Source organism: Mobula hypostoma, chromosome 2, assembly GCF_963921235.1.
Source record: "Mobula hypostoma chromosome 2, sMobHyp1.1, whole genome shotgun sequence".
Lineage (NCBI taxonomy): Eukaryota > Metazoa > Chordata > Chondrichthyes > Myliobatiformes > Myliobatidae > Mobula > Mobula hypostoma.
In genome coordinates, this window is record NC_086098.1 from 20,508,500 (window position 1) to 20,533,912 (window position 25,413).

At 39.7% G+C, this 25,413-nt stretch overlaps 1 protein-coding gene across 2 annotated transcripts in view; it reads right to left on the bottom strand.

Moving 5' to 3' along the window:
- Positions 1 to 25,413, bottom strand: part of tbc1d32 (TBC1 domain family, member 32) — a 241,005-nt gene that overhangs the window by 102,714 nt on the left and 112,878 nt on the right. For both annotated transcript variants that reach the window (XM_063033919.1, XM_063033913.1), the window contains 8 exons: positions 23,538 to 23,630; positions 22,295 to 22,437; positions 21,160 to 21,284; positions 20,659 to 20,860; positions 19,132 to 19,214; positions 11,626 to 11,764; positions 9,222 to 9,309; positions 1,753 to 1,871 (listed from right to left, as the gene is read on the bottom strand). In XM_063033919.1, the coding sequence (XP_062889989.1) occupies positions 1,753 to 1,871; positions 9,222 to 9,309; positions 11,626 to 11,764; positions 19,132 to 19,214; positions 20,659 to 20,860; positions 21,160 to 21,284; positions 22,295 to 22,437; positions 23,538 to 23,630 (992 nt within the window). The remainder of the gene's footprint in view (positions 1 to 1,752; positions 1,872 to 9,221; positions 9,310 to 11,625; positions 11,765 to 19,131; positions 19,215 to 20,658; positions 20,861 to 21,159; positions 21,285 to 22,294; positions 22,438 to 23,537; positions 23,631 to 25,413) is intronic.

Below are 25,413 nucleotides of genomic sequence, written 5' to 3' on the forward strand. Positions count from 1 at the left end.
GTAAGGATGACTTACAGCGGACTGAAACGGTTGAGCATATAAACATTAAGAAAGAGGATTTGCTGGAGCTTTTGAAAAGTATTAAGTTAGATAAGTCAACGGGTAACCCAGGCTACTGTGGGACGCAAGGGAGGAGATTGCTGAGCCTCTTGCAACGATCTTTCCGCCATCAATATGGACAGGAGAAGGACTAGAGGATTGGAAGGTTGTAAATTTTGTTCCCTTGTTCCAGAAAGGGAGTAGGGATAACCCAGGAAATTATAGACCAATTAGTCTAACTTCAGTGGTGGGCAAGTTGTTGGAGAAGATCCTGACAGGCAGGATTTATGAGCATTTGGAGAGACATAATCTGATTAGGGATAGTCAGCACAGCTTTGTCAAGGGCAGGCCATTCCTCACGAGCCTGTTTGAATTCTGTAAGGATGTAACAAAACACATTGATAAAGGTAGAGCAGTTGATGTGGTGTGTATGGATTTCGCCATGCAAGGCTCTTTCAGAAAGTAAGGAGGCATGGGATCCAAGTAGACCTTGCTTTGTGGATCCATAATTGGCCTGCCCGCAGAAGGCAAAGAGTGGTTGTAGATGGTTCATATTCTACTTGGAGGTCGGTGACCAGTGGTGTTCCGCAGGGATCTGTTCTGGGACCCCTCCTCTTTGTGATTTTTATAAATGACATGGATGAAGAAGTAGAAGGGTGCGTTAGTAAGTTTGCTGATGACACAAAGGTTGAGGGTGTTGTGGATAGTTTGGAGTTGTCAGAGGTTACAGCAGGACATTGATAGGATGCACAACTGGGCTGAGAAGTGGCAGATGGACTTCAACCAAGATAAGTGTGAAGTGGTTCATTTTGGAATGTCCAATTTAAAGACAGAATATAACATAAATGGTAAAACTCTTGATAGTGTGAACGATCTGAGAGAATTTGGGGTCTGTGTCAAAAGGACACTCAAAGTTGCTGCTTGAGTTGACAGTGTTGTTAAGAAGATGTAGGGTGTGTTGGTATTCATTAACGTGGGATTCAAGAGCCATGCGGTAATGTTACAGCTATATAAGACCTTGGTCAGACCCCACTTGGAGTACTGTGTTCAGTTCTGGTTACCTCACTACAGGAAGGATGTGGATACTATAGAGGGAGTGCAGAGGGGACTTACAAGGATATTGCCTGGATTGGTGGGTGTACCTTATGAGAAAAGGTTGAGTGTACTTGACCTTTTCTCCTTGGATTGATGGAGGATGATAGAGGTGTATAAGATGATGAGGGACATTGATCATGTGGATAGCCAGAGTCTTTTTCCCAGGGATGAAATGGCTAACGTGAGGGGGCATAATTTTAAGGTGCTTGGAAATAGGTACCGAGAGGATGTCGGGAGTAAGATGTTCACACAGAGAATGGTGGGTGCATGGAATGCACTGCTGGCGGCAGAGGTGGAAACAGATACAATAGGGTCTTTTAAGAGCCTCTTAGATATAACCATATAACCATATGACATAGGTACATGGAGCTTAGAAAAATAGAGGGCTATGCGCTAGGGAAATTCTAGGTAGTTTCTAGAGTAGGTTACATGGTCGGCACAGCATTGTGGGCCGAAGGACCTGTGATGTGCTATAAATTTGTATGTTCTATGTTCTATTTTATCTAGCCTTGGAGAATTAAAATTGACAGGGATCACCTGGTAAGTATTTTATTCCTTGGCACAAACACAACTGTGTTGGTTAAAATCCAGAGATCTGTTTCAAACTTCTGCTGTTACCTTCTGACAGCTTCGGTCTATGGGCTCCACTGGAGTTGGTTTAGGATTGATCATTCTAACATCATCTCTTCCACACTCCAAAACTGACCACATTTCCATTACAAGTGCTTTGATGAACCCTAACAGCAAAAATAGATTACATTTACATGTTAAAATATAACATTAGAAAAATACTTTTGTCAAAAAATTGAGAATTGCAATTAACTATGCTGATTAATCAAATATTCCATATCAAATGTTCTGTCAAGATACATATTACTTACTACCTCACATAATCATACATCCTGTAGCTAAGACTGGTAATACTATCATTGAAAGCACACATTTTTCAAAAATATTTAAATGTAATGTCATGAAAAGAAGTAAGACTAACGTGTACGTAAGCTACGCTTATTTAAGGTGGGTATAACATTATATTATGAACCTTCACTCAATAGTATTGGTTTTGGGATAACTGTTAGGAACATGGAAGTAGAAAGATCTGGCATGGACAATAAACCAGAAAATGATGGAGTACTGTACTTACTAAGTAGTACCCTAAAGAAGGAGAGATGCTAATGTATCAGGTCAGTGACCTTTTATCAGAATATTTGATTAATCAATACAACATACACTATCTCTCTGGGTTCTGAAGAAAGATCAAAACCTACATATCTACAAAATTTTGGTATGCAAAACTAAGAGGGGTATGGATAAGGGAAATGTAAGCAGGTTTTTTCCACTGAGGCAAAACACACAAAGTGCTAGAGGAACTCAGCAGGGCAGGCAGCATCTATGGAAATGAATAAACAGTTGATAGTTTGGGCCGAGACCCTTCATCAGGACTCCATCAGAGCATTCTATGTGTTTTCCCTTGGACTTCCAGCATCTACAGATTTTCTCATGTTTTTCCACTGAGGTTGGGTGAGTGGAAGTGGTTGATGCAGGCTTGATTTCAACATTTAGGAGAAATCTGGATAGGTATATGGATGGGAGGAGTATGGAGGGCTATGGTCTGGGAGCAGATCAATAGGACTAGGCAGATCAATAGTTTCGCATGGACTGAAGCGCCTTTTCTGTGCTGTAGTGTTCTGTGTCATTAACTACGCTTTTTTCTGCTTAATTTCAATTCCCAAAATATTTATTTTGTATTTCTAGCCTCTGTATTTTTTTTAATTCTATAATTTGGCACTTTTATTTGGAAGATAATACAGGAGATTGCAGAGTCTGTGACAATAATAAAACAAGCTAAGAGAAAACAATAAGTTTGGAAAAGAACATAGACAAGTTAATTAAATGGGTGAAATATTGCAGATATAAGAAGTCCCATCCATTCTGGTAGGAACAGAAAAGTGTAATATTGTTCAAAATGTGTAAGACTATTTCAGTTCCTTAAAGTTGTTACAGCTGCAGGATGGTGGAGGGATAAGCTCAACCTAATAAATGCTCCCAATAGCAGGCATCTCAAATAGACTCTGACAACCAAGTCCAGCTCCTGACCTTCAGATGTGACTTAGCTACTAAGCTTGACAGAACCATTTCTACTTTGTAAGGGCAAAGGCAGGTTATTGGCACTTTAAAACCAGTCGCTTTGGGTACATGGGATTCATCATCTATGGTTAGCAGCTCATCTAGAAGGAAAACTCTGATCTCAAACCTCTGAAGCATTGTGGCTATACCTACTGTTGAGGAACGCTTCGGGAGTAAACCCTGAGGAAAAGTCTGGAGTCCCTAAAACAGTCCTACGTTGAGTTCGATGCTGACTGGCAACTCCTGCAACGCCGCTGGTGCTAAACTGTATCATTCTCTGCCATTCCTTTGGACTCAACACCTCCGTGGAGAGGGGGAACCTGCTATGTGGGTAACAGCTTGCTCTCCATATCATACTGCCCTGTCTTAAGTATCGTGTAGACAGTTGGAACACATCATCCATGGTTGACCCTGACCAACAGATGGCCTCAGGATAAGATTACTTCAGATGGTGGTGAAGGTGGGACCTGAATAAGAAGGAGATGATTATACCCAGACAGAACTGGGAATGATGTCCTCCCGACTATCTGTTAGTGTCATTGATAATGATAGGGAGACGGGGTCAGTTAAAAGACGTGACCATCAAAATAGTGGGTATATTAATTAAGATTTTCCAAAGCTTTGTAACTTCTCGGGAGAGTTTAAACTAGTTTTGCCAGGGACTGGAAACCAGAGCCCAGGTCAATAAGGAAAAGACCGGACCAGAAGGAAGATGCCAGGGAAAGTACTGAAAGCAAAATCAGTATGATGGGTCGGATAGTTTGATGTATGTTTTAATGCTGGGAGTAAAATGAGTAAGGCTGATGAACCTGGAGCATAGACCAGTATTACTGAAACTTACGTTGAGAGAGGGGCAGGAATGATGATTAATGTACCAAGTTTTCAAAGTTCAGAAAAGGTAGAGGAGGAGAGAGGAGTTCAACTATTAATCAGGGACAATATCACAGCTGCACTCAGGGGAGACATAATGGAGGGGTCAGATACTGAGTCCATTTGGGTGGAGGATAGGAAGGGTGCAATCACACTGAAAGGATTGTACTATGGACTCCCTAATAGCCACTGGGACATTGAGGAACAGATATGTAATCAGATAAAGGAAATGTGTAAAAATAATAAGGTTGTCGTGATGGGGGATTTCATCTTTCTTAATATAAATGGGACCTTCTTAATCTAAGGGTTTTAGATGAGGCAGAATTTGTTAAGTGTATCCAGGAAGACTTCTTAAATTACTATGTGGACGGTTCAGTGAGAGGAGAGTAATGAGAACTGGAGTTGGCTAATGAGCCTGGTCAGGTGACTGACCATTCATTGGATGAAAAGTTAGGGAACAATGACCACAACTCCTTAACTTTCAGGATAGCTATAGAAAAAGATAGGTATGGTCTTTGCGGGAGAGTTTTAAATTGGAATTGTGCAAATCATGAGGGCATTAGGCAGGAATTAAGAAGCATTAATTGGGAACATCTTTTCTCTGGCAGTCCACATCAGACATATGGAAGGTGTTTAATTGCACAGAGTACAGGAAAGGTATATTCCTGTTAGAAGGAAGGACAGGGATGGAAAGATAAGAGAAACTTGGATGGCCAGAGAGGTAATGAATTTAGTCAAGAAAAAAAAGTAGTAATGCTTCAAAAGTCAGGATCAAACGAAGCACGAGTAAAAAGAAGCCAAAAAACAACAAAAGAAAGGAATTAGGAAAGCTAGGAGGGGCCATGAAAAGCCCTTGTCAAGTAGATTAAGGTGCATCCCAAGGCATTCACCTTAAGAGTAAAAAGATAATAAGGGAGCGGGTGGGACCACTCAAGGATAAAGGGAGGAACATTTGCTTGGATGTACAGAATATGTGAGATATTTAGCGAGTACTTTGCTTTAGTATTTATCAAGGAAAAGGATATGGAGGACCAGGAGAACAGTGCTGAGTGTATCAGTATGTTAGGGCATTTAGAGGTCAAGGAGGAGGAAGTGTTGGGCCTCCTAATGAGTATTAGGGTGGAGAAGTGCCTAGGGCCTGCTGGGATTTGCCACAGATTATTGAAGGAGGCAAATCGTTAGGCCCTTAACCAGCATCTTTATGTCCTCTCTAGCCACAGGCGAGGTCCTGGGGACTGGCGACTGGATAATGTTGTACCTCTATTTAAGAAGGGAACAAGGAAAAATCCTGGGAATTATAGACCAAGGAGTCTCACGTCAGTTGTACGAAATTGCTGGAGAAAACTCTGAGGGATAGGATATATGAGAATTTGGAAACGCATGGCCTAACTGGGAAGAGCCAGCATGGATTTGTAAATGGCAGGTCGTACCTTACCAACTTGATTAAGTTTTTTGACAAGGTGATGTGAGAGAGATTGATGAGGGTAGGGCAGTGGATGTTGTCTATATGGATGTAAGGTGTTTGACAAAGTCCTTCATGGGAGGCTAATCCAGAAAATTACAATGCATGGATCCACGGCAAATTGGCTGTTTGAATTCAGAACTGGCTTACGCATAGAAGACAGAGGGTAATGGTGGAAGGGACTTATTCGAGCTGGAGGTCTGTAATTAGTGGAGTTCTGCAGGGATCTGTGCTGAGACTTCTGCTATTTGTATTGTATATAAATGACCTGGATGAAAATGTATATGGGTGGGTTAGTAAATTTGTGGATGATACAAAGATTGGTGGAGCTGTGGATAGTATAGAAGACTGGTAAAGAATACAGCATGATATAAACCAGTTAACCGTATAACCATATAACAATTACAGCATGGAAACAGGCCATCTCGGTCCTTCTAGTCCGTGCCGAACTCTTACTCTCATCTAGTCCCACCGACCTGCACTCAGCCCATAATCCTCCATTCTTTTCCTGTCCATATATCTATCCAATTTAACTTTAAACGACATCGAAACTGCCTCAATCACTTCTGCTGGAAGCTCGTTCCACACAGCTACCACTCTCTGAGTAAAGAAGTTCCCCCTCATGTTACCCCTAAACTTTTGCCCTTTAACTCTCAACTCATGTCCTCTTGTTTGAATCTCCCCCATTCTCAATGGAAAAATCCTATCCATGTCAACTCTATCAATCCCCCTCATAATTTTAAATACCTCTATCAAGTCCCCCCTCAACCTTCTACACTCCAAAGAATAAAGACCTAACTTGTTCAACCTTTCTCTGTAACTTAGGAGGTGAAACCCAGGCAACATTTTAGTAAATCTCCTCTGTACTCTCTCAATTTTATTGACATCTTTCCTATAATTCTGTGACCTGAACTGTACACAATACTCCAAATTTGGCCTTACCAATGCCTTATACAATTTCAACATTACATCCCAACTTCTATACTCAATGCTCTGATTATAAAGGCCAGCATACCAAAAGCTTTCTTCACCACCCTATCCACGTGAGAGTCCACCTTTGGGGAACTATGCACTATTATTCCTAGATCCCTCTGTTCTACAGAATTCTTCAATGCCCTACCATTTACCATGTATGTCCTATTTTGATTAGCCCTACCAAAATGTAGCACCTCACATTTTTCAGCATTAATCTCCATCTGCCATCTTTCAGCCCACTCTTCTAACTGGCCTAAATCTCTCTGCAAGCTTTGAAAATCTACTTCATTATCCACAGTTGCAGATAAGGGCTGAGAAATGGCACGTGGAGTTTAACCCAGATAAATGTAAGCATTGTATCTCGGTAAGATAAATGCAAAGAGACAGTACACTGTTAAGGGCATGGGTCTTAAGAGAGTTGCTGAACAGGGAGATCTTAGGATCCATGTTCATAGCTCCTTGAAAGTGGCTACACAGGTTGATAAGGTGTTGAGAAGGCTGATGGAATGCTTGTTTTTATTAGTTGAGGCATTGAGTTTAAAAAATCAGGTTATGTTGCAACTTCATAAAACCCAGTTTATGACACATCTGCACTATAGGAAGGATGTTGAGGCTTTGGAGAGGATACAGAAAAGGGTTACTAGGATGCTGCCTGGTTTAGAGGGCATGTGCTATTATGAGAGGCTGAATAAACTTGGGTTGTTTCCTCTGGAGCATCAGAGGCTGAGGGGAGATCTGATAGAGGTAATGAGAGGCAAGATAATGAGAGGCATAGTTAGAGTGGACAGAGAGTATCTGTTTCCCAGGGATGAAATGTCTAATAGAAGAGAATATACATTGAAGTTGAGAGGGGATAGGTTCAAGGGAGATGTGAGGGGTACATTTTTTAATCATAGAGTTGTGGATGTCTGGAATGTACTGCCTGGTAGAGTGGTAGAGGCAAATACATTAGAGGCTTTTAAGAGCTGCTTGGATAGGCACATGGATCTAAGGAAGATGGAGGGATATGGACATGGTGTAGGTGGAAGATTGCTTGGGTGTTTTTGATTTGCTTTTTAGCTGGTTTAGCACAACATTGTGGGCCGAATGGCCTGTTTCTGTGTTGCACTCTTCTATGTTCTGGAGAAGTATCAAACTATTGGATCCAAAAAGGGAGACAGACAAGAAGTGTGTAACTAGAGACTGATAAGCCTAATTGTTGAAAAAATGTTAGAATCATTTGTTATAGAAATAATGGTAGCACATTTGAAAAATCAGAATCTAATCATGCCAAATCTGCAAGTCAAGTTTGAAATGGGCACTTAAACTACCAAAGAAACAAAGGTTATGTGAAAATCAAGGAATAAAGTTGCTACAGCTTAGATCAAGTTAGTGTTGATGTGTATCTGGCCAAACTGAATAGCTTTCAACTTTTATACTGCTATTTACAAACATTTGAACCCAGTTTGATTTGGAGATTTCCACATTCTTTTGTTGGAACCAAACTTATCATCAGTCCTAGGATCTAATCCTGGATAATTTCACTGATGATCACCTTCAGTCTAAGAAAACATATATTCACCACAAATCTGTTTTTTAATCTAATTCTGTATCCAGATTGCTACTCATCCTACCGCATTGATATGAAATGCAAATTCATGAAAAATGATATGTACTGTCAGGTTCCTCTCAGGAGGACTGGAAGATTATTGTCACTATCAAAATAGTTGGTCTTCTTACTTAAATTATTGTTTGTAAAACAATCCCCAAGTAACAATATACTAACAGCTCTCTCTCTCCTGTCCTTTTAATGGTACTTCTCTTCACTGAACTACTTCAGTTCTCTTTGGTGTAAGATGTCTGTCTTAGGAGGACTGAAAGATTATGGTCAGTATGTCCATAATTCCTATTTTATTTTCCATAGATTCAGTAATATCAATTTTTGTATCCAATTGTCTGGAAATCTTACTTCATCCTAAAGGTGATATTTAGCACTCCTCTTTCAAGGCTAGGGACAGGGAAGTGAGCTTCGAGTAACTTACCTGCACTCAAAAATGGTAGGCCTGTACTCCAGCCAATAGGTATTTTAATGTCAGTAGTGATGGTGGGGAGTGTGGATCTGGATGCCACTTGTAGTGGAGAAGGTAGATAAGAATGGCACCAATGTGGGGAACAGAGGGAAATAGGACAGCATTTGAAATGGGGAGAGATTGTGGACATCAAACCATTTGGTGAAAGGATCAAGGATTGGGGACCAGGAACTACAGCTACAGCCGTACATCAGGAAGGATTATAGGATATTGGGGATCAGATGGTCTGATCTCTTTCTGAACATTTCTGTGTAGAAAGGTCTATGTCTGATCAAAAGATCCATGGCTCTGAGATTCAGAGGCATTGATAGGGTGGACAAGCCCAAACATTTGGTTAAGTAACTTGTTTAGCTACATATGTTCGACATCAAAGCTACAAAACAAAGTAAATATAGTGTCTTATGAGTGCCCAATGATATGTACTTCCATGATAATGCGATCTAAGGTCACTTATCATATTCCAAACATAGCATTAGCATAATATCATCACACACATCACCAAAAGCACAAAGAATGCTCCTAACAATTCACTCAAATTAAACCTCTTCCCTTTCATTCAAGATTTGGTGAACTTCAATATTTACCTGAACTTTGCAATGCCACAATGCCAGATGCTATTGCAGCTACCTGTGTAACCATTACTCCGTATCCAAACTTATCACACTTACTGACCTGCCAAATTAAGTGAAAAGTAGGTAAATTTCTACATCAATTCTAGAATATGCTACAACGATGGCAACTTCATGAATATGGAGAATTTGATAACAATTTTTCTGCATGGAAACCCTGAAAACATGTTGCTGGCCTGCAGGTCTCTCATGGGATTTGGCACAGGGAAAGGAACTTGGGCTAAACAGCCTAAATTCCCATTTCAATCTCACAGCAAAAAAAAAACCTGTTTGGTCCAGGTAGGCATAAGTGTTTTTTTTCCCACTTGATATGCATGGAGAACAGCCGTGTGTGTCTCAGATCATTTCAGACTGTCAGATAGGTTATTAATTTTAAAATAGCTTTTTAAATTTTTCTAGGAATTTTTAAAACTCTGATTAGCTTATAAATTATGAAAAAGTATTTGAAAAATATACCATTTTTTAAAATTAAAATTGAGGAATATGTATATTATAGCCATATAACCATATAACAATTACAGCACAGAAACAGGCCATCTCAGCCCTTCTAGTCCGTGCCAAATGCTTACTCTCACCTAGTCCCATCTACCTGCACTCAGTCCATAACCCTCCATTCCTTTCCTGTCCATATATCTATCCAAATTTTCTTTAAGTGACAAAATCGAACCTGCCTCTACCATTTCTACTGGAAGCTCATTCCACACACATCTACCGCTCTCTGAGTAAAGAAGTTCCCCTTCGTGTTACCCCTAAACTTTTGCCCCTTAACTCTCAGTTCATGTCCTCTTGTTTGAATCTCTCCTACTCTCACGTCAACTCTATCTATTCCCCTCATAATTTTAAATACCTCTATCAAGTCCCCCCCTCAACCTTCTAAGCTCCAAAGAATAAAGACCTAACTTGTTCTACCTTTCTCTGTAACTTAGGTGCTGAAACCCAGGTAACATTCTAGTAAATCTCCTCTGTAAAAAAAAATTCATTTTTTCTTTCAAAGTTTTTAATCAATTTTGATAGCTTCTAAATTTCTCAAACAACATTCCACTCCTTTCACAATTTTGACTGCTCTGACTAAGTTTCCGAATGGGAATTGAATTGAGCACCCCACACAATAATTGTAATCTTACTCTCAGTGGCTTCTGAAAATTTCCTGATAGCGTTACCTGAGGAAAGTTTAGATCTTTTCCAAATAAAATCATCAGGAACCAACGGTGCTCATTACTGACTGTAAAATGTGTCTAAACTACATACTATCTGACAATAAATGGCTTCCTATCTGTAATCTGGACTTTTTATATTTATTAAAATGTTACAACTGGAAATTAGGTTGTATATTGTAAATTAATGAAATATGTCATTATTCTGTAATTTCAAACTGCAAGGACTGTCAAGAAGACAAAGATTACTCCTTTAATTGGTACTGGCAGTGCCTAAGAGCTAAACAAAATATTATTTCCTGAACAGACAATACAAAAATAGCTAAACTTATGCAGGTGAAAGTAATTAAATAAAAGATAATTCTTAAGTAAATGTCTCCAACATTACTTCCACTGTTTAACTGATTAAACAATAAGCAAATAATCCATGAGCAGGTCAGTGTGGAACTGTTAGCATCTCACAACAACTTCCTGCCTTATGAGTTCAACACCTAAAACGGGATCCAACTCACAACTCAGAAGTACAAAGCCCAGCATTGCAAATACACCAGATAACACAAAGAGCAGGAAGTCTGAAACTCAGTTCAGTTCATCCTATGCTGCAGATGTAGAATGAGCTGTAGTTAGTGCAAGTGCTCCAAAGTAAAGATAAAAGCAGTATAAAATGGTCTCTGGAGATGGTTGGCATATAAATTTAGAAAAAATTGGTCAGGTCATGAAAGGATATGGGGAGAAGGCAGGAGATTGGGGCTGAGAAGGGAAATGGATCAGCCACGATAAAAAGGCAACTCTTACGGAAATTGAGAGGGAACAACCAATCTGACCATATAATTTTCATAAGATATTTTTTGGTGATAAATTGAAACAAAAACATATTACGGAAGCTGCCAGCATACTTAAAAAGGTAACTAAAAACAGAAGAGTTTCACAAAGTGGCTGTGCCCTGAAAAAGTAGAGAACCATTCTAAAAATACAATATATAAACTATGCAGAGACAGGTAAGAACATAGATATACAAAGGTGGAGTATCAGAGAAAGAGCCATATAAAAGAATGAATTTTCAAATATGTTTTGAAATAGAAATCTATTGTAAATGGATAGAATGATCAAATGATATTCCAGAAAGATGGTTACATTATTTTGTAGACACCTAATATAGATCCATTCATTCTCAAGAAATTAATGCCCGCTGAGTCTATACAAACCTGAAGTTTTTTAGTGAACCTGCTAAACATATAATTCACACATTCATTGATTGCTCCAGTTTGCTGCAGAAGTAATAATCCTTTTGGAGAGGCAGCAAAGTTTAACAGATTGTCCAGGAGCATTTCTTCCAAGATCATCCTGACAAGAAAGTTAAAGGATTTCATTTTATTATGTCTTAGCTGGCAAATTAAGACTGTTATTCAACTGACAAATGGCAACATATACAAGGATAAAAACATAAGGCATTCTAAACTTCTTAAACCATTAAGTATCAACATCAGTAACTAGTTTGTTTATTTATTTGTTTACCAGTAGCCCTTTTAGACAAATATCAGTAATTTTGATTATTTCTTAAACAATTTTGCTGTATTATCCAGCCACAAGATGTGACACCACCAGTAAAGCTGGCCCACAGTAAAACACACACAAAACGCTGTAAGTACTCAGCAGGTCAAGCAGCTTCTATGGAGAGGAATAAAAAGTTTTGGGTTGAGACTCTTCATTAGTTAAAGCCAACCCATTCTGTACTGTCTCTGTGGAGGCATTTACCCAGCTGGTTCTTCCCGACCTTTTAAATTTTCAGTCAACAGAATTAGAATTTCTTTTTCTAAGGTTAAGTATGATATTTTAAATAAATTTCTGTAATGTGAAAGTAGATCTTTGCCTTTGCCACCTTGTAAGTGTCTGCTTGTGGAAATAATCAAATTTTCGTCAGTAATGAAAACCCAGCAAGTGTCTCAATGTTTGGTTAATCTTGCAAGATTTTTGCTCGGGCAATAAATATAGAAACATGCTCTGTGAGTAATTTATGCTTGATGTTTAGCATTTTTGTCTTACCGTTGGCTAGGCATATAGTAACTGCAAGATCTGTTTGTTTCAACAAACTAGTAGATATGTACATTCTCAGAAATCTGGACACAAACTTCAAATTCTTATCTGTTGAGGCTGATAAGACACATCCAATCTTGTATCAATGTGACATAAAGATCAGAAAATTTGCAGATGCTGGAAGTTCAAACAACACACACAAAATGCTGGTGGAACTCAGCAGGCTAGGAAGCATCTACGGAAAAGAGTAAACAGTCGACATTTCAGGCTGAAACCCTTCATGAGTTTCAGGAAAACAGAAGTTGAGCAAGACACAAAACATGCAACAAACAAAAGAATATCCTGAAGATGCTAAGAAGATGCATTAATTTATGCTGGAGATATTGTTTGTGGACAAGAGTACTCTCCTGAATTCCACACAATATTGAGCATCAAAGATAGCTTCCCCTTTTTGCAAGAAAAGCAGTTCATTTCATACAACTCCCAAAGCAATAATCAGCATATCCTCACTTCTGGCGACTAAACTTTGACATTACTTAGACAATTCTACAACTTTTTTTGATGGAAAGTCTTTCAAAATCAGTCACTGGGCATATTTTCAAACCAATACTTCACAGGTAACAGAAAGATGTAGAATCCATGTGGGTAGAGCTAAGAAACTGTAAAGGTAAAAAGACCTGATGAGAGTTATATACAGGCCTCTGTACAGAGGCAAGGATTTGGAATATAAATTTCAACTAGAAATAGGAAAGGTAGTTTATAATAGCCATGTGGGATTTCAATATACAGGAAGATGGGAAAATCAAGTTTATGCTAGATCCCAAGAGAGGGAATTTGTAGAATGCCAACAAGATGGCTTCTTAGAGCAGCTTATATTTGAGCCCACTAGAGGAAAGGCGATTCTGGTTTGGGTGTGGTGTATCTGATTAGGGAGCTAAAGGTAAAGGAACCTTGGGAGAGAGTGATTATAATATGATCGAATTCACCCTACAGTTTGAGAAGGTGTAGATAACATCAGATGTGTCAGTATTACAGAGGAGTAAAGAGAATTACAGAGGCATGAGAAATGAGATAGCCAAAGTTAATTGGAAGGGGACACTAGCAGGGATGACGGCAGAATAACAATAGAAACATAGAAAACCTACAGCACAATACAGGTCCTTCAGCCCACAAAGCTGTGCTGAACATGTCCCTACCTTAGAAATTACTAAGGTTACCCATAGCCCTCTATTTTTCTAAGATCCATGTACCTATCCAAGAGTCTCTTAAAAGACTCTATCATATCCGCCTCCACCACCGTTGCCGGCAGCCCATTCCACAAACTCACCGCTCTCTGTGTAAAAAAACTTACTCCTGACATCTCCTCGGTACCTACTCCCAAGCACCTTAAACCCGTGCCCTCCTGTGGCAGCCAGTTCAGCCCTGGGAAAAAGCCTCTGACTATCCACACGATCAATGCCTCTCATCATCTTATACACCGCTATCAGGTCACCTCTCATCCTGTTTCAATAAGGCATACTCCCCAATCCAGGCAACATCCTTGTAAATCTCCTCTGTACCCTTTCTATGGTTTTCACAGCCTTCCTGTAGTGAGGCAACCAGAACTGAGCACAGTACTCCAAGTGGGGTCTGACCAGGGTCCTATATAGCTGCAACATTACCTCTCGGCTCCTAAATTCAATTCCACAATTGATGAAGGCCAATACACTATATGCCCTCTTAACCACAGAGTCACAGAGTCTACCTGCATAGCTACTTTGAGTATTCTATGGACTCGGACCCCAAGGTCCCTCTGATCCTCCACACTGCCAAGAGTCTTACCATTAATACTACATTCTGCCATCATATTTGATCTACCAAAATGAACCACTCCACACTTATCTGGGTTGAACTCCATCTGCCACTTCTCAGTCCAGTTTTGCATCCTATCAATGTCCCTCTGTAACCTCTGACAGCCTTCCACACTATCCATAACACCCCAAACTTTGTATTATCAGCAAACTTACTAACCTATCCCTCCACTTCCTTATCCGGGTCATTTATAAAAAATCACGAAGAATAAGGGTCCCAGAATAGATCCCTGAGACACACCACTGGTCACTGACCTCCATGCAGAATATGACCCATCTACAACCTCTCTTTGCCTTCTGCGGGCAAGCCAGTTCTGGATCCACAAAGCAATGTCCCATTGGATCCCATGCTTCCTTACTTTCTCAATAAGCCTTGCATAGAGTACCTTGTCAAATGCCTTGCTGAAATCCATATACACTACATTTACTGCTCTTCCTTCATCAATGTATTTAGACACATCCTCAAAAAATTCAATCAGGCTCGTAAGGTACAACCTGCCTTTGACAAAGCCATGCTGACTATTCCTAATCATATTATACCTCTCCAAATGTTCATAAATCCTGCCTCTCAGGATCTTCTCCAACAACTTACCAACCACTGAAGTAAAACTCACTGGTCTATAATTTCCTGGGCTACCTCTACTCCCTTTCTTGAATAAGGGAACAAGATCCGCAACCCTCCAATCCTCCGGAACCTCTCCTGTCCCCATTGATGATGCAAAGATCATCGCCAGAGGCTCACTAATCTCCCCCTTCACCTCCTACAGTAGCTTGGGGTACATCTCATCCGGTCCCACTGACTTATCCAACTTGATGCATTCCAAAAGCTCCAGCACATCCTCTTTCTTAATATCTACATGCTCAAGCTTTTCAGTCTGCTGCAAGTCATCACTACAATCACCAAGATCCTTTTCCATAGTGAATATTGAAGTAAAGTATTCATAGAGTACCTCTGCTATTTCCTCCAGTTCCATACACACTTTCCCACTATCACACTTGATAGGTCATATTCTTCCACGTCTTATCCTCTTGCTCTTCACATACTTGTAGAATGCCTTGGGGTTTTCCTTAACCCTGCCCACCAAGGCCTTCTCATGGCTCCTTCTGGCTCTAATTTCCTTCTTAAGCTCTTTCCTGTTAGCCTTATAATCTTCTAGATTTCTAACATTACCTAGCTCTCTGAACCTTTCGTGAGCTTGTCTTTTCTTCTTGACTAGATTTACTACAGCCTTTGTACACCACAGTTCCTGTACCCTACCATAACTTCCCTGTCTCATTGGAACGTACCCATGCAGAACTCCACACAAATATCCCCTGAAGATTTGCTACATTTCTTCCGTAGCTTTCCCTGAGAACATCCATTCACAATTTAAGCTTCTAAGTTTCTGCCTGATAACCTCATAATTCCCCTTACTCTAATTAAACGCTTTTCTAACTTGTCTGTTCCTATCTCTCTCCAATGCTATTGTAAAGGAGATAGAATTATGATCACTATCTCCAAAATGCTCTCCCACTGAGAGATCTGACACCTGACCAGGTTCATTTCCCAATACTAAATCAAGTACAGTCTCTCCTCCTGTACACTTATCTACATATTGTGTCAAGAAACCTTCCCAGTGGATGATTGGGGGCAGATTTTACAATTAGTTAATACTTCCTCTATTTGTGCTAAACATTCCCTAATTCAATTTAAAGTGGTTCATAGAGCACATATGTCCAAAGATAAGTTAGCGCGTTTTTACTCGCATATTAATCCTTTCTGTGATAGATGTTCGGGGCAGATAGCCTCTTTAACTCATATGTTTTGGTCTTGCCCTACTTTGGAAACTTTTTGGAGAGATATTTTCAATATTATTTCTAAGGTATTAAATATAGATATCTCTCCTCACCCTATTACTGCTATCTTTGGACTACCTAAAATTTCTAGTAATCTTTCCCCTTCAGCCCGTAGAATGATTGCATTTCTTACTTTAATGGCGAAAAGATGTATTTTACAACATTGGAAAGAGCTTAATGCTCCAACTACCTTTTTTTGGTTTTCTCAGACGATTTTATGTTTGAATCTGGAGAAAATTAGAAGTAACCTTTATGATTCTTCATTTAAATTTGAACAGATTTGGGGACCTTTTATTCGATATTTTCATTTAATGTAATATTTACCCTTCTTGTTTTTTCTTCACTGTTTTAATGGAGGTCGGGATTGAGGACGTGATTTTAAGTTTAACTCTGTTTGGTTTCAAGTTAGCCCATTGCTTTGCTTTGCTTTTAGTTAGTTGCACGGTGGGTTTTTTTTTTGGGGTTTTTTTTTTCTTTTTTTTCCATTGATATATATAAAATCTAGTATACTATTATGTTATTTTGGTTTCTTATGCTTAAATTACATTGTTTGTAGTATTTTCTTTTTGGTATTGTTATCTTTTGGAATTTTATTATACTTTAACATTGTATTAATGTTTATATGGCTTACCTTTTTTGTATACTTACTCAATAAAAAGATTTAAAAAGAAAGAAAGAAACCTTCCCAAACACACCATCTAAACCCCTTGCTCTGGGGAAATGCCAATCGATATTTGGGAAATTAAAATCTCCCACCACGACAACTCTGTTATTATTACTCCTTTCCAGGATCTGTTTCCCTTTCTGCTCCTCGATATCCCTGTTACTATTGGGCGGCCTATAAAAATGCCCAGTAAAGTTATTGACCCCTTCCTGTTCCTAACCTCTACTCACAGGGACTCCATAGACAATCCCTCCATGACGTCCACTTTTTCTGCAGCTGTGACACTATCTCTGATCAACAGTGCCACACCCCCACCTCTTTTGCCTCCCTCCTTGTACTTTCTGAAACATCTAAAACACGGCACTTGAAGTAACCATTCCTGTCCCTGAGCCATCCAAGTCTCTGTAGTGGCCACTACATCGCAGATCCAAGTACTGATCCACGCTCTACGCTCATCCGCTTTGTTCACAATACTCGTTGCGTTAAAATAGACACATCTCAAACTGTCGGTCTGAGCGCATCCCTTCTCTATCACCTGCCTATCCTCCCTCACACACTGTCTCCAAGCTTTCTCTATTTGTGAGCCAACCACCTCTTCCTCAGTTTGGTTCCCACCCCCCAACAATTCTAGTTTAAACTCGCCCCAATAGCTTAGCAAACCTCCCCGCCAGGATATTGGTTCCCCTGGGATTGAAGTGCAACCCGTCCTTTTTGATCAGGTCACACCAGCCCCAAAAGAAGTCCCAATGATCCAGAAATCTGAATCCCTGCCCCCCTGCTCCAACCCCTCAACCACGCATTTATCCTCCACCTCACTCTATTCCTATACTCACTGTCACGTGGCACAGGCAGTAATCCTGAGATTACTATCTTCACGGTCCTGCTTCTCAACTTCCTGCTTAACTCCTTGTAGTCTGTTTTCAGGACCTCTTCCCTTTTCCTACGTATGTCATTGGTACCAATATGTACCACGACCTCTGGCTGTTCTCCCTCCCACTGCAGGATACTGTGGATGCAACCTGAAAGATCCCAGACCCTGGCACCTGGGAGGCAAACTACCATCCGAGTTTCTTTCCTGCATCCACAGAATCGCCTGTCTGACCCCCTAACTATAGAGTCCCCTATCACTACTGCCTTCCTCTTCCTTTCCCTACCCTTCTGAGCCACACAGCAGGAATTTTGCCTGAGGCACGGCCACTGTTGCTTTCCCCAGGTAGGCTGTCACCCACCAACAGTACTCAAACAGGAGTACTTATTGTTCAGGGGGACAGCCACAGGGCTACTCTCTAGTACCTGACTCTTCCCCTTCCCTCTCCTGACTGTTACCTACTTGTCTGTCTCCTGTGGCCCTGGTGTGACCACCTGCCTATAACTCCTTTCTATCACCTCCTCGCTCTCCCTGACCAGACGAAGGTAATCGAGCTGCAACTCCAGTTCCATAACGCGGTCCCTTAGGAGCTGCAGCCAACACAACGGGTGCAGATATGGCCGTCTGGGAGGCTGGGAGATTCCAGGACTTCCCACATCTGACACCGAGCACAGAACAATGGCTGGAGTTGCTAAGCACAATTCAGAAGGCACAGAAAAGATTCTAAATGTCGGCCCAGATCAGAGGTGATGGATCGGCAATTGCCTCTGATCTGGGCCAACATTTACGTGCCAGGTGGCACCTAATTAATTAGCTTGTTTATTTCGGCTTTTTTCTTAAAGATGCGCTGGGTGCGCGCCAGATACCGCTGCACCCCTGCATGCTTCGCGGCCCGGTATCGGTCCGTGGCCAGGAGGTTGAGGACCACTGAGATAGACTACACCAAAGCATTCTGAAAGAGGCAGCTCAAGAGACAGTAGAGGCATTAGTAATGATCTTTCAATGATGTTCCAAGTCATTAAGTATATTTAAATCAGATGTAAATAGCTTCTTGGTTAGACAGGGTGTCAAAGTTTACGGGGAGAAAGCAGGAGAATGGGGTTGGGAGGGATAATAAATCAGCCATAATGGAATGGCTGAGCAGACCCAATGGGCCAAGTGGGCTAATTCTACTCCTATGTCTTATGGTCTTTATGATATAATATAATGATAGTGCGATGTTGCAGACATCCTGCCTTAATGCTAATTTGTATTAGTTTTGTTGAAAAATAAAACTATCTTACCAATAGGGAGGCAGACTGAATCATATATTATGAAATCTACGACTAGTCTTCATATTCAACGCAAAGCAGTGGTTTCATCTGGTGGACACCAGAATTTAAAATAAAGACTACAGGATAAATATTGTTAATCATTGTGACCACAAATAATTCTGAAACAACAATTCAGATATACCTACACGTTTTGCAATTCCTGAGCTGTTGTAGAGCCTGATTCACTTCCTGCTACAGGAGTTGGTGTTCGTTCTGTGAGTAAACTGGCCTGATTCACAAATTAATGTTAAAAATAAGTACAACGAAAGAACTGCTCTTCAACTGAATTCATAATAACCTCAGTCCATCTTAAAAAAAACTAACATGCAAAAAATAAATTTTAACTTTGTAATATTCAACAGCATAAGAAAGTCATGATGATACATCCAATTAGAAAACAAGAATTTGTAATAATATTACAGCTACTTCAACAACTATATAATTTTCTCAAAGCCTGAAATTAGGTTATGAATGAGATTACAAAATATAGAGTATAAGTTTAGTAAGCAAATGGCCCTTAAAAAATATTCAGATCACCAATAATAATGGATCCAGTAAGTAATGATACACTAATTTAGAAACACAAAGGGTATGCACATCAAGTCGTATGTCAACTACCATTTTTATTCAATGTCAATTTTACTTGTGCTTCGGGAAATGAATTACACTACTTCATTATATAGTAAATGGGAGTCCTTGGTATTATTAGTATTCACCTCTTATCTTTTCAGCCTCTCTTAATAGGCAAAAAGATTAATGCAGGGAATATCATAAAGTAAGAGATGCTTGGAGTTTTCACATTCTTGCTAAGGAGAATAATGTTCCATAATGAAATGTGGCCACTGAGAATTTGGAGGCAGGCATTCATCTTATTGATATTATAAAAAGCTTTAAACTTGTTTTGCTTAGCTGGTTCATAACTTTATTATAGTTCCTTTAGGAAGGAGTTTTCTAAATGAATTATGAGGAACTGGCTGTAAAAGTTATCAAGGACTTTGAATACCACTGAATATCTGTGATACGCAGTTAGAAATCAACTGGACAATTTAATGATTATTTAAAAATATAAAAGGGGAAACTAAGTCAGTTTTTAAAAATATCAAATTCAAGGAATTAAAAAAAATGCAACAATCTTCTCCCTCTTAGCCATTCCTCTCTTTTGAAAAGAACTGACAAGGCTGCTCCCACAATAGGTCAAATCTGACAAAGGTTCTACAGGCCAATTATTCAGAAAGCTACTAGGAAACTGAGCAAATTCATAATCGCACTAGAGGATTTACTTGGAGGTTCAATGCCAAAACTCAGCTGGGAAATTAGCAGCAAATGTTAGTCAGCAGCTTTGCGTCTTGGTGCTTGTGGGTGGGATGTGCCCTGAATTTTCTAACATAAAGTGGGGAGGGAGTAAACGCTGACAGTTTGCTGCAGAACTGATATAATTTCCAATCAAGTTCCAGTCCAGTAACAAGCACAACACTTGGAATAACATGCAGCTTATCTCTGCTTTGTGATTACATTCAGTTCAGTTCCAGTTCATTCAGTTTCTTCAGCTTGATCATTATCTTAATCTCTCTACTCTGTTAAACGATGCTTTTACAGAAAATAAAGATCTGAAGAAAAGTAAAAGATTTTCAGAAGAAATACATATTACAATGTAGGCCATTATTATGTGTTACCTTCTTCCATGCTTTAGAGATAGATTCATGTAAACCATAGGGCATCAGAACTTCGAGACCTTCACATGTATTGTACATCTGACGGCAGACAAAAATGAAAGCCCCCTTCAGAGCTGAGGATGCCTCAGTGTAATCTAAAGCTGGAAGCTGTCCATCCAGCAGCCTTTTGGTAAATTCAGCAATTACATGTGCAGCAGAAAGACTGGCAAAATATAGAAAATTCTTATGATGCATAGTTTATTCAAAAAACAATGTTTAATTACTTAAGAATCTTTTACTTAAAATTTCTATTTGCTAGGTAACTGCCCATTAATATTTTCAACTGGAAATGGCATATGTACATTCATTTGAAAACAAAAGGTCGAGGCGACAATATTTTAATGATTTAACTAAAAACATGTGAAACTGTGCTATCCCGAGAGATTTGTCACAAGACAAAAGAGTAAGGATTTTAACCATAGGCAAACTGTATTTCCGCTTAAGTTTTGTGTACTTTCTTACCTATTTGTTGCAACACCATTGTCTTTTTCACCAAAAAGTAGCAACGTAAGTCCTCGGTCTGTAGAGGCTATCCTTGCCAAAATATCAGCTATGTTTATCAACACTGTTTCATTACAGGTAATTATCTATTCATTTCAAAAAATTTCAAATTAATATAACTTTTACTATAAACCAAAATATCTAAAAAGCAATTTAAAATTAATCTTATAAATGCTATTGTAGTATTTTCATAGATTTTATGTAAAACTTCAAATACATTTTAAGGAATTTTATAAAGGGTATATAGATAGAGGGGAACTACTCCCATTAGTGGAGGAATCAAGAACTAGGGATCATGGATTGATGAAAACTAAAGAACAGAAAGTGAAATGAGAATTGATTTTTTTTGATAACAAAGTGGTAGTAAGAAAAATGTTATTGATAGGAATGGATGCAGATTCAAATGGAGTAATCAAAAGGGAACTGTATAGGCACATAAGAAGAAAGAACTTGAAGGGCGATGGAGAAAAAGTACGTGAGTGTAACATGGAACTAATGCAGGTTAAATAAGATTTAATAGCCATTTCCTATGATGCAACTGTTCTATTATTCTTTAAAGTACTGTTCTTCAGGAAATATTATTTCAACTGATCAAATGTAAAGGAAACTAAGCAAAGTTGGTGAAGCTTGCGGATGATACAAAACTTGTCCATGTACTGCACAGGGAACAGAATAACTTTGTACCTATTGGTGTCCTGATCAGTTGCGAAGAAACATAGGGATGGAAATTAATAAAGGAAAGTGTGTTGTAATAAATTGGGAAGGTGCAAGATGGTTTCAAATGAATAAGATTTTGGATATTGAGAACAGTGGGGACACCATATTAACGGTTAAAATGACACATGGGATGCTGACGTATAGAATATAAAAGAAAGATCATGATAGGGTTCTTGCTATTGTTATTAAGCTTGAATATTGAGTAAATTCTGGCTGCCAGTACATTACACAGAGGAATAATATAGTCACAAGTCAAGATTGGACAGGATGGGATTATTTATTTATTATAAGGGAGACAGAGAGGAGATGTAATTGAGGTGAATAAAATTAAGTGTCAACATAATAAAAGAAATGGTAACATTTGTAGAAATTACTGTACCTGTTTTCCTTTCAGCAATGTGAGTATTGGAAAAAGAAGGGTATCAATAATGATACTCTTGTACAGGCATTCTGTAGCACACTCTTTTCCGCCACATAACATGCGCAATACTTCCATCACAAGATTCGCAGGAGCATATAAATCTGAATGAAAACATATTTGATAAGTATGATTGTTCAGCGCCAGAATTCTCACAATTTTATGGATTATGATGGTAGACAAGGTAACATAAAGAGGCGGAGCGGAGTAAAGATGGTGCTAAACGGCAACTCCTTTGCTTGCATCTTTGGAAACGGCTCTATTTCCATCTTTAATACCTTTATTTTTCCCTTTCAGGGTTCTTTGGAAGACTCTGACCTGGAGTTACACGCTGACTTGGGTTCTTTGTGAGAATGGGATCCGCTCTCGGGGTTTCATAACCAACCGTTGTTGTTCGGCACACCAAGGGCTCGGCCTAAGAGTCCAGTTTGGATTTGGAAGCCTAGGATCTCGGGGCTCTAGAGATGGGCAGATTGAGGGTTGGTGTCAGGGGGAGTCAGGATATTTGCTGTGTGCCCAAAGACCCGAGATCTTCGAGATCTTCTGGCACAGAGCTCGAGAAAAGCAACATAACAGACTTTTAACATCGTAAACCAGCGAGTTGTTTGTTATGTCTCCCTAATCACTGGGAAAACGGAGACACCACCTTCTCCCTTATTGGGGGGGGAGGGGAGAGGGGAGGGGGAGGGAGAGGGGGAGGGAGAGCACACGTGTGGTACGTTGTATACTGGGTGAAAAGCAAAGCATTTGGGTGCCGTTGCTTTTTTTTGCCAATGGGGGGAGGGTGGATTGTTGCTTGCTGCCGCTTATGCATGGGAGGGAGGGGAGCTGGGGGGAGACTTTGAGGTTCTAACATTTAACTGTCATTCATTCTTTGGGGCATTTCTCTGTTTTCGTGGATGGTTGCAAAGAGAAAGCATTTCAGGATGTATATTGTATACATTTCTCTGACATTAAATTGGACCTCTGAACCTTTGAAAAGTAAAAATGTAGACTATCAACTCTAGCAAAGGTTTGACAAACAGAAGGTTGTCTGATATAACAGATTTGATTACAGGTCCTAGAACACATCAATGTCTTCACTCTTCAAATATTGCTAGAACCTTATGTAGATTTCTAGCATTTTCTAGTAAGTTTTAGTTGCATTAATTCTTTTTCATTATTAAGAATGCTTTGCAAAGAAAACATTGTAGCTTATTATTACCTGTTTGTGTAACATTTCCAGTCTGTACCGTGTCTGGGTGCTGGTACATCATACGGATCAACAGAACTAACAAGTCCATCAGAGATACTGATTCTAGATTATTTAAGAAAATAATTTATTCAATCATAAGAAGTTTATTTGAATAATTGACCCTTCTTTATTCATTCTATTGTGAATTAAATAAAAACATTTTCCACTTTGGTTTTATTAAGCTTTTTAATGCCATATTCAGCTGAGTATCAAAGGCAATCAGATGTACCTCACCTCTGGAGTCCAACTCTTTACTTTCCTCCTATCAATCTGTTCTATTACCATTCCTTTCATCTCATCCCTCTGTCACTCTTCATCTACTACAGACATTCCCTTTGCTCTACCCTCCTACAGACTATGCATCTGAAAACTTGTTATTTCTCTGATTTACATAACTCTGTTGCAAAGTCATTAACTGAAAATAATGGGCCAGATTGTTGACTATTGCCAATGATTTTGATCAAAACTGCAGATATTCAGCTGTTAAAACTGCAACAATAGATACTCCAGTGTTATGTCACGGACAAGATATTATAAAGGTACTGTCTAGCTGAGCACTCATCATGGGAGCAGTCTTGGCCGGAGTAGCCTGAGTTAGAATAGTAAGGCTTTGGCTCAACAAGGCTTCGGTGGGAACAGGTGGAGGGTAGGTAAATTCATTCCTTATTTCTTATTTCTTTTTTCTGATTAACTCTTGAGAGACTAGAGGGTATGCCTGCAGAGCCAGTGCATCGAGATGTAGCTCCTTAGAGACCATGTTAGGGAACTGGAGCTGCAGCTTGATGACCTTCGGCTTGTTAAGGAAAGTACAGTGATGATATACAGGAGCTACATGTAGGTAGTCACCTCAAGGCTTCAAGAGACAGATAAATGTCAATAGAGGGAAGAGAGAACGTCAGATAGTGGAGAGTACCCGGTGGCTGTCCCTCTCTGGGAACCTACCTGCGGGAAGCAATAGCGGTTGTGCCTCTGACACAGAGTCTGGCTCTGTGTCTTAGAAGGGCAGGAAACTGAAGAAAATGGCAGCAGTAATAGGGGACCCTATAGTTAGGGAGACAGATAGGCAATTCTGTGGATGCGAAAGGAAACACATATGGTAGTTTGCCTCCCAAGTGCCAGGGTCCACTATGTTTCTGAACACGTTCACAATTCCTGAAAAGGGAGGGTGACCAGTCAGAAGTCGGGGTACATATTGGTGTCAATGACACAGGTAGAAAAAGCAAGTTAGGAAGGAAGACGAGAAGCAGAACCTCAAGGGCAATAATCTCGGGATTGCTGCCTGTGCCATGTGACAATGAGGATAGGAATAGGATGAGGTGGCGGATCAATGTGTGGCTGAAGAATTGGAGTACGGGTAGGGATTCAGATTTCTGGATCACTGGGAGCTCTTCTGGACAGGTGTGACATGTACAAAAGGGACAGGTTGCACTTGAATCCGAGGGGGACCAATATCCTTGTGGGCAAGTTTGCTAGACCTGTTGAAGGTTTAAGCTAATATAGCAGGGGGAATGGGAACCAGTATGATAGAGCTGAGCATGACCCAGCAGGTTTACGATTAAATGGATGCAATATATAATATAAATATAAGGAAGGACAGGCCAATGATTGGGTACAAATGCAGATGGAGTAAAGAACTTAGTTGTACCACAGAGGCAAAATTCATAAGGGTGAAGATTGCAGGACTGAAGGTGCTGAATTTAAACACACAAAGCATTTGGAATAAGGTGGATGAACTCATGGCGCATTTAGAGATTGGTCAGTATGACGTTGTGGACATCACTGAGTTGTGGCTGAAAGGAGGTCACAGTTGGGAGTTTAACATCAAAGGATATACTTTGTATCAAAA